The sequence below is a fragment of the Microtus ochrogaster genome, chromosome 8 (assembly GCF_000317375.1).
Source record: "Microtus ochrogaster isolate Prairie Vole_2 chromosome 8, MicOch1.0, whole genome shotgun sequence".
NCBI lineage: Eukaryota > Metazoa > Chordata > Mammalia > Rodentia > Cricetidae > Microtus > Microtus ochrogaster.
In genome coordinates this window covers 78,100,083-78,115,394 of record NC_022015.1, presented here as the reverse complement: position 1 = coordinate 78,115,394, position 15,312 = coordinate 78,100,083, and the positions used below count along the sequence as shown (strand labels likewise).

Sequence of the window (15,312 nt, the reverse complement as noted above, 5' to 3'; positions counted from 1 at the left end):
CTCTCTCTCTCTCTCTCTCTCTCTCTCTCTCTCTCTGTGTGTGTGTGTGTGTGTGTGTGTGTGTGTGTGTGTGTGTGTGTTTGTGTGTATGTCACCCTTCTTAAAAACAAATGAGAAGAATCAGAAAAATTTACTCTTTAGATAACTTTCTGGAAGTTAGGGCTCATGACAAATATTGTCAGGTCAGATACACCTGGGGAATTAGTTTGCTAACGTACAAACACACAAGCAGAGATTTCCACAGGAAAAACAATGCTGAATTTTGGCAAACAGAATTAAACTGAAGGATTTGTGAACACTCATGACCCAATGTGAGAGTGATGAGGTGAGGAGGATGCTTACACTCTTGTGAATTTGACCTTCACACACTCTAGCCCCTCCTTACAAAGAGCAGCAGAGAGGCCCTTGTGCCCTTGCCTTTCAAGAAATGGAAGAGAAAATATCAGCCTGAAAATTGACCAGCACATTCTGTACTTTTGTTTTAAATATTCGTAAAGAATTTATTGTTTATCTCATTTCTTTTTTAAGCATTTTATCACAGTATATTAGTTGTATATTATAGTGGTTCTTACTGTGAAATTTAAGATATAATTTTATTAATATTTATCCTTTGAGAATTTTATATACATTTCTTACTTTCACCTCCAACTCCTAGATACCCCCTCTCTCTCTTTCTCTCTCCCCTCTCAGCCTCCCTCTCCCCTCTCACTTATTTAAAGACACAATAATAGCTTCATGAATGTCTTGTCATCAAACTAAATCAAAATATTTTGCAGTGATTAATATTACTCCTGAGGGTACACTATGAGTGTTAGTAAATAATGCCCAATGAATATAGAAAGCAATCAAGGAAAATCCCTTATATAAATGAATAAAGAAAGCTACCATTCAGAGGATGCTTATATGTGCTTGCCATTTTTACTAAGTATTTTAGGAATTAATTTAGTTTATGAGTGGTTCTGAGCTTTTTTGTTATCTCATTTGGAATGTCCAGTGGTAATAGTGAAGACCCAATCACTTCCTACTGCTCCTTCTTGTTGATGCTTGTCATATTCCATTCAGTTCCTTTCACCAAGTAATAGAAAATCTTACAAACTTAAAGGCATCAATACCTCCTGTGAAGTAGGTAGGATGCTTCGGGTGGTTTTTTTCTCTTCACACCAACTCATCTGGTTCTGTGTATTTAGTATTGTTCTAAAAGTCACTATTAATATGTGTCAGAGGGATTAAAGATCAAAGGTGAAATTAGGCGAGATTTCCTTTCATCAAATGTCTTATTTCTCCAAAAAAAATTAATTTTTAGGCTCTCAGCTTCTTTGGTAGTGCTTATGGGAAGTTATGTTTGTTTATTTGTTTTATGCTCTTTTTAATGTAGGGACAGATCAATCTGTAAACAGTCCTACCGATGAAAACGCTTGCTTTGTATTTGGAAGTGATACAACCTGGGAATCCAAGGCCCACAAATATTCTATCTTAGATATGTCTGTGCATTATACAAAATTAAAATCTTCTCTTTTTGTTTGTTTAAATCAAATCACCTCTCTATACTTACATTTACTTTGTAGTTATCACACTTTCAAATTTCTGTTTTCAAATGTTGTTTGTTTAAATTTAGTTACTATTTTCCTTTCATTAAAAAGCCAAGTTTACAGTCATTGTTTTCCTTCTTTGTCAATAATATTGTGTTTCCCAAAGTGCAGTGCTTAGAACACTAATTACGTTTTATATCACCGAAGAAAGTGTTCTGTAGTTAAGTAGGTTTGGAAAAGGCTACATGTACTAGACAGGCTAAGGGGTTAGTGTATTGAAGACATTAAATTTTGCTTACTCAAGCATTTCCCAACGTTTTGACTCTGAACGCTGTCCTGTTTTCCCATTTCAGACACACCGTTTCACAAATTTAACAACCGCTACATTGGCTCGTCATCAATTTGCTGCTGAGCCTGTCCGCCTCTCCTGTTCATTCCAAGTCCATCCTTTTAGGGAACTCCTGCTTCCATGTCTCTATCAAGAAGACAGTATTGTGAATCTTATGAGCACCAGGGATCTTCTTCTGGGACACAGAACCAGGCAGTCACTATCTCTCTGCTTGTGTTTAAAGTGCTCTGCAGAGACATTGATCCAACGTCACCTGCCATGATCTTGGTGCTTGAAGAAAGTTTTTTGAGGACCTTAGCTGTGTCCACCCTAAATCTTTCTTGATTTGTGAGGAAAACCAGAGTGTGTCTAGCTGAGACACCATGGTGGTAAAGCTGGAGGAACAACAATTGAGACAGTAGTGCGGTGACAACATGCCAGTTGGATTTCAAGTGCTTAGTACTTTCACTTCTGTACTGCCGTCCTAATGGTAGCTCCATCCATGATGCCACCACTTTCATTATATTTCCAAAACACATGGTAAAACTCTATACATTTGAATGTGAAAATATATTACCATTTATTTTTTAGATCAGTTCATTGTTATAAGATCCATAATATTCAGACCATCTGAACTTCTGGGAATGGAAAATTGGTAAATGTTGGATCTGTTTTTGAGATTTTGGTAAACAAGTTGATAGAAATCACAAAGGAATAATACCAGATACCTTAGAAGATCCAGGCTCATGGAGAGGAGATATAATAACGAAAAACGTGCCCAATAAAGCAGTATAAATCTTGAACAATGTTGCTAATGTAAATATGTGCTGCTCATTTCATTACACCTTGCCATGTTAAGGTACCAGTTGGAAACATATAAATATTCCCACACTTATATACACACATGAAAACACATGTACATACAAACACCAGGCATAAATATGCACATGCAAAAATGCATAGCATACACGCACATACCCAGGCAAATGCACACACTCGCACATAGAGGAACACATGTATGCATACACTTGTGCACACAAACATAAGCACCTGCATGTGCTTTACCAGAGGAACTTTCTATATGCTGTTGTAGAATGTTTTGGTTCAGAAATTATTATTTTTTTAAAAAAAAAAAAAACCTCTTTGTTCCACCCATTGTACACTACCACCTCTCTAAGCTCCTATTCCAGTATTTTGGGGTTAGGGTTAGAATATTTGAGTCTCTTTTACATCATCAGAGAAGTTTTATATTTTCAATCGTCAGTAGGTGAGACTTACTAATGTACTAACATTTACACATTTCATCTCTCTCACCAGCTCCCAGAAAGATTCTATTCTTTGTTCTTGAACATGAAGTATTTCTCTGACAATAAATAACAACATATACATATATATATTTTTCCTGAATTTTTCCAACATAAATCTGAGCTACTCACTCCATTACATCTCACGTTAGGATAATATTTAAATGTGAAAACACTCATATGTACTTGTGTGTGCATGCACACAGACAGACAGACACACATACAGAGTTGAAACAAGCTAACAAAATGTAGGCGACAAGGAAGTCATAGTGGAGAAATGCCAGTCGAAGATGACTAGGGAAATAATTGAAAATCTAAATATTGATCATGGTCTAGGTGAGGAAAGAAATCTTAAATATTTCTTTGAAAATAATAGCACATGTCCTATAATAAAGTGGGAACTTGAGGAGAAAAATTGTTGGTATGAGAGAAATATAACAAGACATTTTTTCTCTTTTTTCTTTTCTTTTCTTTCTTTCTTTCTTTCTTTCTTTCTTTCTTTCTTTCTTTCTTTCTTTCTTTTTTATTGGTAAATGAATTCTGAAGCCTATTGTGGCATTCTTTGTTGTCAAGAGGATTCCTGTCTGCCTGTGGAGGTCTGGATACTGGTCCTGAGTAAACCAGTTATGTACTGTGTTTGTTCAGGCTCATTTCTAGTCCCTGAGATTTTGCCTACTTCCCCTTTCTAAATCGTCTCCTTTGAAAGTGTCCAAAATTTTTCAAGTAGTTTTGTTCAGTGCTCATTCCTCCATGCTGTGGTGTGCTATCTAAACCCTACCTTCCTGGACCTGGATAGAAGTGGGAGGACCTTGGACTTCCTGCAGGGCAGGGAATCTGGACTGCTCTTCAGTCTCCAGAGGGAGGGGGAATGGAGTGGGGGGAGGGGGAGAGGAGTGGGGAGAGGAGGAGGGGAGTGGGGGGAGGGGGCGGTGTGTGGGAGGAGGGGGAGGGAAATGGGAAACGGGGAGGAGGCAGAAATTTTTTTCAACAACTAAAAAAATATAAACAACAACAACAAAAAAACAAAGTCCTGGATTTTTGGTACTTATCATTTGTTAACATTTTCCGATGAACTATCCTGCATACCAAGTCAAAGAACCTCTTATTCTAGTAACACCTTTGGACAGGTTTATGGATCTAGTGCCTTGTCTGGAGTACACTCTTCGTGTGTGGTGAGTGTACACATACATGTGTGTTCACGTGAAGGCCAGAGAGCAGCACCTCGTGTCTTCTCAATTGCTTTCCATCTTGTTTTTGTGTGGGTTTGTGTGGTCTATGCGTGTGTTTCCATGCATGTAATCTGTGAGTGTGTAGAAGCCAGAAGTTAATAGTAGGTGTTTTTCTCTGTCTGCCTCTACTTTATATTTTGAGGCAGGGTCTCTAACTGAATGTGGAACTAATTTCATCTATGCTGGATAGACAGGATCTCCTGGGATCTGCCTGTAACCCAGGACCTGACTTTGCACGGGTGCTGGAGTTAAGTGATTGGCAAACACTTTCCTGATTGAGCATCTCCCTACTGCCCAGAGTTGGCTCTGAACGTAAGAGAACGAGGCACTTAATCCATCGTTCTTCACTTTCACTTACTATGTCTCAGAGATGTTTGTGAGTCATCAACATCAAAAATGAATTAAAATGATTTGAATTAACCCAACTTTCCTCTCTGAGTATTATTAATATGTATTTTGATCATTGTGCGCAACACATTATACCCATTATTTTGTTGTTATCTGGGTGAGTTGGAAGGCTTGTGAAAGCCCCATATTACATCCTGCAACTGAGTACAGAGTCTGCTCCATTTTATTAACTCCACAAATATAGATGATACAATGGATTTCACTGTAAGCTTCCTTTGTGAGAAAAAGAGGCTGAGAAGAAATTATAGAGCTATATTCTTCAATAATGATTTTTTAAAAGCTGAGGTAAAATTAAAACAACCAAGAGCAGAGGGAAAGAACCCGGATTAAATTTTTCAATAGCCCATTTATCAGCTCTTCTGTTTGCATGGATCATTTAGCTGTTATTGATCACTTTATTTGAACTCTGATAGCCCCTCCTGTACTGTACCATCTATGATGAGTCCATGGAATTAGAGCTGTAGGCTACAAGGTCGACCTTCCTTAAAAAGATGATTTAGTCTGTTTTATTTTCTCTGAATTAATAGCTTGTTGATAAATGGTTAAATACTGACAGGACTTTACAAGAACCTCAGGGCCCAGAGTTGATGCCTTCTAAGTCATGTAGTTTAGGACTAGGAAAGGGCGTCAAGGAGGTTGTGAAATTTTACCTTTCTGAGGACATTTTCCTTGCTCTTAAATAATGCACCGAGACTAAGACCAAATGACCTTGGAGGGAACTAGCAACCCTCATATTCTATGACCATGAATGAAAACATGAGTTGTAGACAAATCAGGACACCCTGATTTTACACTGTGTGAGAGAGAAAGCAAAAGTATAGAAATGTCATATTTAACTAAAAATGCTTTTATTTTTATGGCCAATTCAAAGGGCGTCCTCATCTCTTAATCTTGTTGAATTAATCTCATCCATTATGCAAAGTGCGTTCTTTAAGGAGCAGTCGAGGGATGGCGTTTTAATTTTTACCAATTCAATTTAAATGCAAATGTTAACCACTCACATGATGCAACTGTGTACATAATTAAGCGTCATTATATACTGCATGAATCATTTAGAAGCCTTCTGAGAGCCATTCTACTATGTAAAACATGCATTACACTGACAAGCAGCCAAGTGACGTATACTGCTGTGATCATTAAAGCATCTTTTGAATTACAGGTCAACCGATTATGGGACAACCTATGAAAAGCTGAATGATAAAGTGGGCTTGAAGACAATTCTGAGCTATCTCTATGTGTGTCCGACAAACAAGCGTAAGGTAAGACAAGGATATATAGCTTACTACTGATTACTGATATGGCTTCTGTCTTGCTTTGGCTAATCACTCTTGCTACCTAAAATTCCATTAAAGGAAATCTAGGATAAGAGATGTAAAAGTAAGTTGTTGGCTGATATGGTGGCAATGTGCCTGATCAGCAGCTGTGAAACTGAAGGGTGGGGCCAGCCCTGTTGTCGCCATTAAAGAAAGGCAGTGTCAAGGGTTTCTATCCTGCAGACATTCTTGGCTCGCAAGCCTCAAGCCTTGAAAAATTCTTAATGAGGCAAATAAAAGGCTAGGTTTCAACACACACTCTTGTTGTCTCTTGGCATGGAATGTGTAGATTAGCTAGAGATTTGGGGAAGGCAAATTCTAGAAGTTTCATTTCTCAGGCTTGTTCAGGTTACGCAACAATGTCACAATACAGCATGCTGCAGAGAGCGAAATTTGTTGGAGAGGTGACTTTAATCTCTTCACAGATTTTAGCTGGAGAATGCCTTCAGAGTCATCATCCCTATTTAAGATGATAAAACTGAGGTTCAGGGAAAAGAAATACCTTGCTTTTATCTTAGGGTTACACGAGACCAGCAGCTATACAGCCTATGCTTCCTCCTTGGCAATTGCAAATGTCCTACTATCTTAGTCCTCTCTGTTTGCCCCTGCTAAGTGGAGTGATCGCTTCAGAAAGCATTGTTCTAGGAAGAAAATCTTTCACTGTAAATGGCAAATGTCTCAAAGGCAGAAAAATGTTATAATTACATATTCATTTTACAAGTTTGTATTATCACCTCCCAAATTCTGTCATGTGAACTCAAAACTTCCTGGCCATAGGAAAACAGATATTAGCCCCAAGAGCCAGCAGAATGTTGCCAATCATTGTTTCCTAAACTAGTTTCATTACCCTGGCAACACTGTTATCCAGGCTTTTGTCTCAGAGTTGTCAATAGCATGTTCAGCATTTCCTGTCTTCTGGTTTGCCATCCTCAACTTGAGTATAATATCAAAAGCACCAGCTGCATCCCAAAGGTGCCGTCCTGCTTCCATCCTGTTGCTCTGGATCAGGGCTCAGGTATCTCATGAGGTACCTCACATACTTCCGACATGTGTGTGGTATTAGAAACACCACTGTAGTTACTGTTCCCTCTGGCCCTTATCATTTCAAGCTCTCGAGTAACTGCAGATTCACAGATGGGCTCAGACTCTGCATTTAGGGGACTCATCTAAGCTCAGCACTGAACAGATAAATATGGTGACTGACTTCATCTACCGAAGCAGAGTGGCCTTGGACTTAAAGTGGGGATAATGATAGGACTTGCCTCATAACTACAGATGTAAGGCATGTATAAAATTATATATTTCAAGTGCTCAGCACAAAGCAATACAGACTTAATCAATGTTTGCACTTCATTTCCCTTTCTTACCACCCTGTTCCTCCTGCTTCATAAAATTATAGGGAGTAATAGTAGTGATTATCCCCAGTAATTAAGAATGTCCAGGAGAACATTCTGTGATAATCAGAAAATTCTTCTATGCTGCCTAGTATGTTAGACACTAGCAACCTGTGGCTGGTGAGTATTTTAAATGTGACTAAAATATCCGAGGAGCTGAATGTTAAACTCTATTTAATTGTAATTAATTTATATTTTCATAGCTGCATTTTGGATCACAGAATTGGACAGCATAGTTCAGTATGAGAGCTATCCCCTCAGCTTATTGCTTATTGACTAGCTGCTGGGCCATCATCAATAATTTCATCTAAACAATTTTGATCTGCTGTATGCAGCCTTGGGATATGGAGCTGAATTTCTAGCCTTCAGTTTTATAATTAGATTTGGTTGTTTTCTGGCTTTAAATTGATTCTTATCTCCTTTATTGATTTTAGTTAGGATTCACCTTTTTAATAAATTTAATTTAACAATCAATAAACTGTATGCTGGGCAATGACGTTTGAAGTGAGAGATAAGAGCAGTGTGACAGCTCGGTGGGTAGCGGTGCTTGCTGTCAAACCTCACACCTGGAACACAGGTGCTGAAGGGGAAGACAGCTGTCCTCTGACCTCCACCTTAGCATGATGTCACCAGTGCAACAAGTAAACAAAAGAGAAAAAGCCCGCACCCCAAATCCCAAAATCCCATGCCATAGTGGAAAAAGCCACTGTGATGTTTAGTTGAAAACACCTTGAACTAAGATAAGTGAACAATCACTGTCCCTGCCTTAAATATATTTCTCCCTGACAGTTGATTTGGGCAAATCCTTTATATCTGTAACATGTTATAGGAAAGATGTGAATTTACAGCTGAAAGAGCCCTTTGAACAGATCCTTCCCAGTGATAGTTTCAGCTTTATTGATGGTATTTGAAATGTGCATGATTTTTAGGATTGCATCGCCAAATATTGATCGCAGAAATTTCTGCAGATGCTGCATGCATGATAACAATCCCCAAACCAAGGCTGTTTTTAGGAGCCAGATTCAGTATGGCCCTCAGACCCAGATGAGCTACTGGAGACAAGAGAGGCTAAAGGGGGCCGGGTGTAGCTTGTTGTTTGGATAGGGGCTGGATGGTTTTGGGGGGAAGCCTAGCAGCAGGAAACTCCCTGCTGCCTGTCTAGAAAAGCCAAGGGAGTTTGGGAAGGGGCCCTAGGTTTCTTCCTGCTGGGGAGGTCCTAGAGAGTGGGGCTTCCCGCCCTGTGGCTCTTCACTCACCTCTTAGGTCCCCTCAGTATTGGGGCAAACTATGTTTCAGAGTTCCACTGATATTGAAGACGAATAGGTGGGTTTGGGACTGGGTGTAGCTAGTAGTTTGGATGGGGGTTGGATGGGTTGGGGGTTAAGCCTAGCCACAGGAAACTCCCTGCTGGCTGGCTATTAAAGCCTAGAGAGTTGGGGAAGGGGCCCGGGGTTTTGTCCTGCTGGGGAGATCCTAGAGAGTGGGACATCTGGCCATATGGCTGTTCATTCACCTCTTAGGCCCCCTCAGTTAGAACCAAACTAGTCCCTCTGAATGTGGTTGACAGTGTATGGCTGGGGCAGACTGAGGGGCCACTCGCAGTGGCACTGGGATTTGTCTGGGGAACATACTGGCTTTTTGGGATCCTATTCTCTTTGGGATGTATACCTTGCTCAGCCTAGATGTAGTGGGGATGGCTTTGGACCTCCCACAGGGCAATGTGCCTTGCCCTCACTTAGGATCGAAGGGGGTGGGGTAGGAGGGTGTGTGGAGGGAATGGGAGGAGGGGAGGGAGTGGGAATTTGAATTGGTATTTTTTTAATAAAAAAAGGAAAAGTTCAGTTCATCGTGATGTCTCCTGATATTCATCTCAGTTTCACATATGATTTTTTTAAATAAATAAATAAATAAATAAATATTTATTTATTTATTTATTTATTATGTATACAATATTCTGTCTGTGTGTATATCTGTAGGTTAGAAGAGGGCACCAGACCTCATTACAGATGGTTGTGAGCCACCATGTGGTTGCTGGGAATTGAACTCAGGACCTTTGGAAGAGCAGGCAATGCTCTTAAACCACTGAGCCATTTCTCCAGCCCCTCACATATGATTTTTTAAATGATTTCTTTCTTGAATCACTAAAGATACATTAAAACTTAAAAAAAAAGAAAGGCTAAAGGGAGGGGAACACAAAGAGCTATACAAAAAGCTACTATGAAATCCAGTCTGCCAAGTGAATTTATACCAATGGGGTGCATGGTTGACCTGTACTGACCATTCATTTCACACTGAACACCTGGCCAGGGACATCTAGATGTTCTGAATTGATGCTTGGAAAAGCCTATTTCTAGAAAAGGGGAACTGACCCTTCATGGCCACGAGAGAACAGCTTCTCCAGGACTGATGCTTCCCACATGTAGAGTCGGTCCAGTGATGTTTGACTCAACAGTGTTCCTGAGTAAACCTAAACCAAGGCTTCCCAAAGTAAATGTAACCTTCAGGGCCACTGAGGTTCTGGCAGACTTAAGACACATTGGAAGATGATGGATGTTGCTTGCAGTGGTTCAAAGAAAAATCAATAAAGTTGGTATAGCAATGTATTTGGATACGGTTTTTCTACCTTTGAAGAAAAATTCATCACTGTGAAATATATACCTACTGATATGAAGACATTTGAACCAATGAGATAATACCTCTGCCACACCTTACAATGAGAACATATTTTCCCAAAATCTAAGGTTGATGTGAAGCAAGGAGGAGCCAGCCCATCATCTGGGTTTATTAGTTATGCAGGACAAAGGTGCTCGAGCTTACTTCAGCTCAGGATTCATGAAGTTCTCCAGTGAAAAGGAGACGCGTATAAAAGATGTTGTTAAGTCTTTCAGCTCTCCAGTGTGCTGTCTGACAAGTGAGCTTCTCACGTCCAGATCTTCCCCTCTGTGTTTTGCATCCGTAGGAACAATTGAAATAAAGCAGACAAATTCTGCATGGCTGTCTGTGTTCTCAGAGACCTATTTGTCTTCACATTCTCGTGCTATTTTTAGTTGTTTGTGAGGACAAGAGCAGTTCTTTAATCATGGCGCCTCAAACAGTGGCATCAAGCCCTTGCTTTGCAGATAGCTTGTTCAGGGCATCACTGGGATCAGAGACCGGAAATAAAACAGACCCTATTTACACTTTAAATTGATGATCAAACATGGTCTGCTTCTTTGTTGTTTAAGATAAGTGACAAAAGATTTCCTTAGATATGTCTGATATAGTAAAACTATTGCCAGGCAGTGGTGGCGCACGCCTTTAATCAGAGCACTTGGGAGGCAGAGGGAGGCGGATCTCTGTGAGTTCGAGGCCAGCTTGCTCTACAGAGCTAGTTCCAGGACAAGCTCCAAAACTACAGAGAAACCCTGTCTTGAAAAACAAAAACAAACAAAAACAAACAAGCAAACAAAACCCTGTCACCACATCATATGTTAGTTTATGATATCTTGTCTAAGAGGCACAGAAATCCTGCCCCTAAGTAAGATGGTAGCTCACGCATATGTTCTTTAGAAAGAATCTTGCATTTAGTCTCTGCTATATGTGGTGGTCTCAAAGGGCAAGGCTGAGTGGGAGCCAGAGCCAGAGGAGAGCCAGGGTAACTGCCTGCCACCCGTCTCTACAGGGGAACACTTCCTCACATCCAGTTCAGATAAAATCCCTTGTAGTTCATGTCTACAGAGGTTTCTAGGTTACACATGCAGTCTGCTAGGAGAATGGGTGATTTAACTCATACCTGAAAGGAACAGCTGTGGTTCAGAGGATGATGGGGAGAGCTAATATTCACGAATAAAAGGCAACCCCAAAGCAATCTTGCAATCTCTGCCCTACTTTTAAATTCTCTCCCAACATTTATTTTCATTCTGCGTAAAAAGTAAAAGGCCGGTGTGCTTTGACTTATTTATCAGTAATAGTTGTCTTTATTGCCAACCAACTCTGGCTGCCCTCCCTTCAAAAGTGTGTGTAGCATCCTCAGGGATTAAAGCTACAAACTACATGGAAGCAAAGAAGAGGGGAAAAAAATCTAGTTTAATTTTATCTTGCTAAAGTCAGTTCATTTAGTCGCTACAATCTTGTGATCTTTGCACAGTGTTCCTTGCAGAGACTTTAAAAAAACCAAGACAGCGTTAGAATTTTATTTCTTGTGTCACTTTTGTGTCCCTACTATTTCTCTTTTCTATTATCACATCTTAATTAATATTAGGCCTGCTGAGAGATTCTTCTAAGGGCTTTCAGCCTATAAATAGGACCCTTGGTCCCCAGAACACATTGATCATCCTCGCTAGTCTCTTGGTACCTGCCAGCATTAAACAGTGTTTGCATTTTTTCCAGATGTTTAGGTTTTAATCACCAAGCTGCATGTGGCACTTTCTAAATTAGTGTTTGATGATTGACTCTCCGAGCCTCTCCCCCTGCCCCAGTCTTCTTAATTATGTATATCATTTGTTTAGATGGTCTACAGGCCATGTGTGTGCCTTGGGTGTCAGGAGAAAGGGAGGATTGGTAAAATCTCCAAATTTATTGCTGAAGGTATCTCTTGTTGCACCAGATCTTAAAGGAAGGCGATTTCCAATAACTACTCATTTATTTAATGGCTACAAAAACGGAAATCCTTATAAGTAGTTTAGAGACTTTTATGTATCAGGCAAAAGAAAATCAAAGATTGTGGGACCTTGGAAAAAATATTAAATGCTACTTTTTTGTGTGTGATAATACTGGCCCAGAGAGTCTGTGCTGTGCCTAAACTCCCCTTTAGAACGGGAGGTCCTGGATGACACCGATAGCGCTGATCACCCTTCTACTGTCCCACATGATAGCATAACTCTTGATGTATACCAGTAGGTGCTCAGCCCATGGCTAACGACATGCCTTAAACTTGTGTTGAATGTTGGACTCCGGTTGTAACAGGCAGTGCCCTGTGAAGACAGCCTTAACTAATTTCCCTTTGAAGTGGATAAACAGCAGAAACAGAAAGTCCCCATAGGTTTTAGTCATTTCTAGGCCATGACAGATAATTGTATTTTTTTCTAACTAAGAAGAGCATGATTAATCTTTAAAATGCCAGGACTTTGCATAGTGCTCAGTCCAAATGATCTGGAGAGGCCAAGAGGAACTAGAGCATTGTATAACACATCAAAGCAAAGCGCTCTGCTACAGTTCCCTCGGTGGGCACACATCACTTGCTTACTCCGCCCTGACTCTCTTTCTGTCCCTTTGTACACAAGGTCGCCCGTTTTCCTATAATCTTCTGAAAAGGGTATGAATTTCATTCATAAAGAAGTGCTGTGGTGCATGAACTCAGAGCAGAATGGAAGTGGCATTTTCAAAACTTCAATGAAAGTGACTTTATTTTAGTGAATAAGGGTTTGCTAGCCTCCACCTAACTTGAGTTGCTATCGCTGAAGGCAAAACCATCTCTGTTGATTCCTCCTGGTTACATCTAAGTGTTTATACTGTTCCAGTTCATTGAACACTTTCTTCCTGTGCACTAATAAGATAAAATCTAAGAAAGTGTGTTTGTGTGTATGTGTGCTTCTTTTCCCTTTTTGAACTGTCAGTGATTTTCTAAGAGTTTCCCACCCTTCTAGGTTTGAAACAAGCTGCATTGGAATTGCAGGGTGCACTCTTTGAAGCAGGGCCAGAGTTTCAGGATCCCGATCACTCCAAAGGTGGCCCTAGGGAGCTCCCAGGCTCTGAAGAACATAGATAGAAAGGAACATTCACACATGTGTACACAAGCACAACACATGTGTACACACACACACACACACATACACACACACACACACATACACACACACACACACCTGATGTTGGATACCCCTGTCTCTGTGTATCTGCAACAGCCACTATTTTACATAAAATAAAGCACTTTTATTGACATTAATAAATAAAATGTTAGTAAAACCACTGTTTTCAAAAATTAAAAACAATGTTTCTAAAACTAATGCTCAGTATTTTTATAAATATAAATACATTTGATCACAGTGCCAAATACCAAAACCAAAAGAATGAAGGAGAAGAGAAGACTTTTTTTAAGCTTCCCGATTGGAGTCTATCACAGAGGAATGTCAGGGCTAGAAATCATGGCTGGAAGCTGAGGACGTAACTCTTTATAAACTTAAGCCGGATCACCAAGCAGAAACGTTGAAGCAAGGTTACTTACTTACCCATTCAAAAACTGTGTTTAGCTAACTTTATTATACAGCCCAGGACCACAAGACCAGGGAATGTGCCACTCATAGTGGGCCAAGCCCTCGCACATCAACTGATGATCAAAATAAGTTTAGATAATCTTTATAAAACCTAAAAACTTATGTTTTTGCATTACTTTAACAAATAATGTTAGTGAAAATAATGAAACCTAGATAAGTCTTTTGTAAACTTTATGAAGTAAACTTTCCTGGAAACTGCAAAGTTTTATATTTCTGAGTAGATCTTGGAAGTTAGATAGCACAAAGTGACTAAATTGTCACCATAAAAGTAGAGACACCTGGCGGAATCTGACCATTTCCCATGACTACAGCAATCTCCTTTGTTCTTTTGTGAAGCAGCTCTTATTTACTTCTTTATCTTGCTACTACTTTATTTATTTTTGCCTCATCATCTGTCCTTATTAGAGCCCTTGTTTGCTCTAGTCTGGCTGCCCTCCTGTTAAAAGCCCATCCATTACCACTTTATGAAGGTCAGATGCATTATTTCAGGTCTGGTGCAAGTTATGCTCCACTGTGGAAAATGGTTAGAGTTCTTTTCAACGTTCTGATCTGTTTGCTACCTGTACACTCCCTGTGGCTTCTCCAGGGTTTCCATCACCCAGTGTTTGGCATTCTGTTTCTGGAACATTTTTGTTTCTAGTAAGTACCTTGGGCTGTTCTCATGATGAATAAAAACGAAAGGCTACCACTGTAGGAAATCTGCCATATTGACCTGGGTGGGGATGCCTTGCTCTAATGTAGGAGAGCTGCCCCAAGCATTGTTGTGATGCTGTCAATCAAAGAGAGTCAATGTGGAGGAATCTTTTATGAAACCACTTCCTCTGTCCTGGAGAAATTAAGTGACTACCTGCAACCTCAGGGTCTAAATGGATTTTCTATTGAAGCACTTTTGTTGCTGCTGTTGACCTGTCCTTTCTCTTGAAGTCTTCCTTTGAAAGTTTATCTCATTGTTCCTCTAGACACGCATTTTCCTGACTGACTGGCTCCTGACCACTAATGTGCATCTCGTCTCCTAATATTTCAAGTATTTGAAATAAATTTGGCAGAATGAAAGCACTATAGCTTGCAGGATAATGAAACAAGCTTAGATATTCAGAGCTAAAAGGCCTTCAGGGGAGAGTATACAATGCCGTGCTTAGCAGCGTTACCTAATTTGATCACTAACAACTATGTTTATTGTGAAGGGGACTAGACTACTGCACATCATCATGATTGGAAGTATCTGCCGGAGCATGCCTGTGGTGGAGAAAGGACAGTGTGGATGCGTCTGAAAAGTAAAGAGTGGGAAAAAAAAAACACTCTCATTACACACAGCTCTCACAGAGAACAGGTGTGGCCAATAAGGTGCAGTTGGTGGGAGCTAAGAAGGAAATTGGCAGAGCTAGTTGCAAAGAACTGGAGTGATGCAATAATAATGAAAGTGAAGACAATAAATAACACAGTAGCAGTGAAAGTTGACATAGTAGCAGTGAAAGTGAGCACAGTAGCAGTGAAAATGAACACAGTAACACAATAGCAGTGAAAATGAACAAAGTAGCAGTGAAAGTGAGCACAGT

General features: G+C 39.9%; 1 protein-coding gene across 4 annotated transcripts in view; it reads left to right on the top strand.

Moving 5' to 3' along the window:
• The window catches only part of Sorcs1 (sortilin related VPS10 domain containing receptor 1), a 506,327-nt gene that overhangs the window by 262,109 nt on the left and 228,906 nt on the right, over positions 1 to 15,312 (top strand). For all 4 annotated transcript variants that reach the window (XM_005352454.2, XM_005352456.3, XM_005352453.3 and 1 more), the window contains exon 3: positions 5,958 to 6,057. In XM_005352454.2, the coding sequence (XP_005352511.1) occupies positions 5,958 to 6,057 (100 nt within the window). The remainder of the gene's footprint in view (positions 1 to 5,957; positions 6,058 to 15,312) is intronic.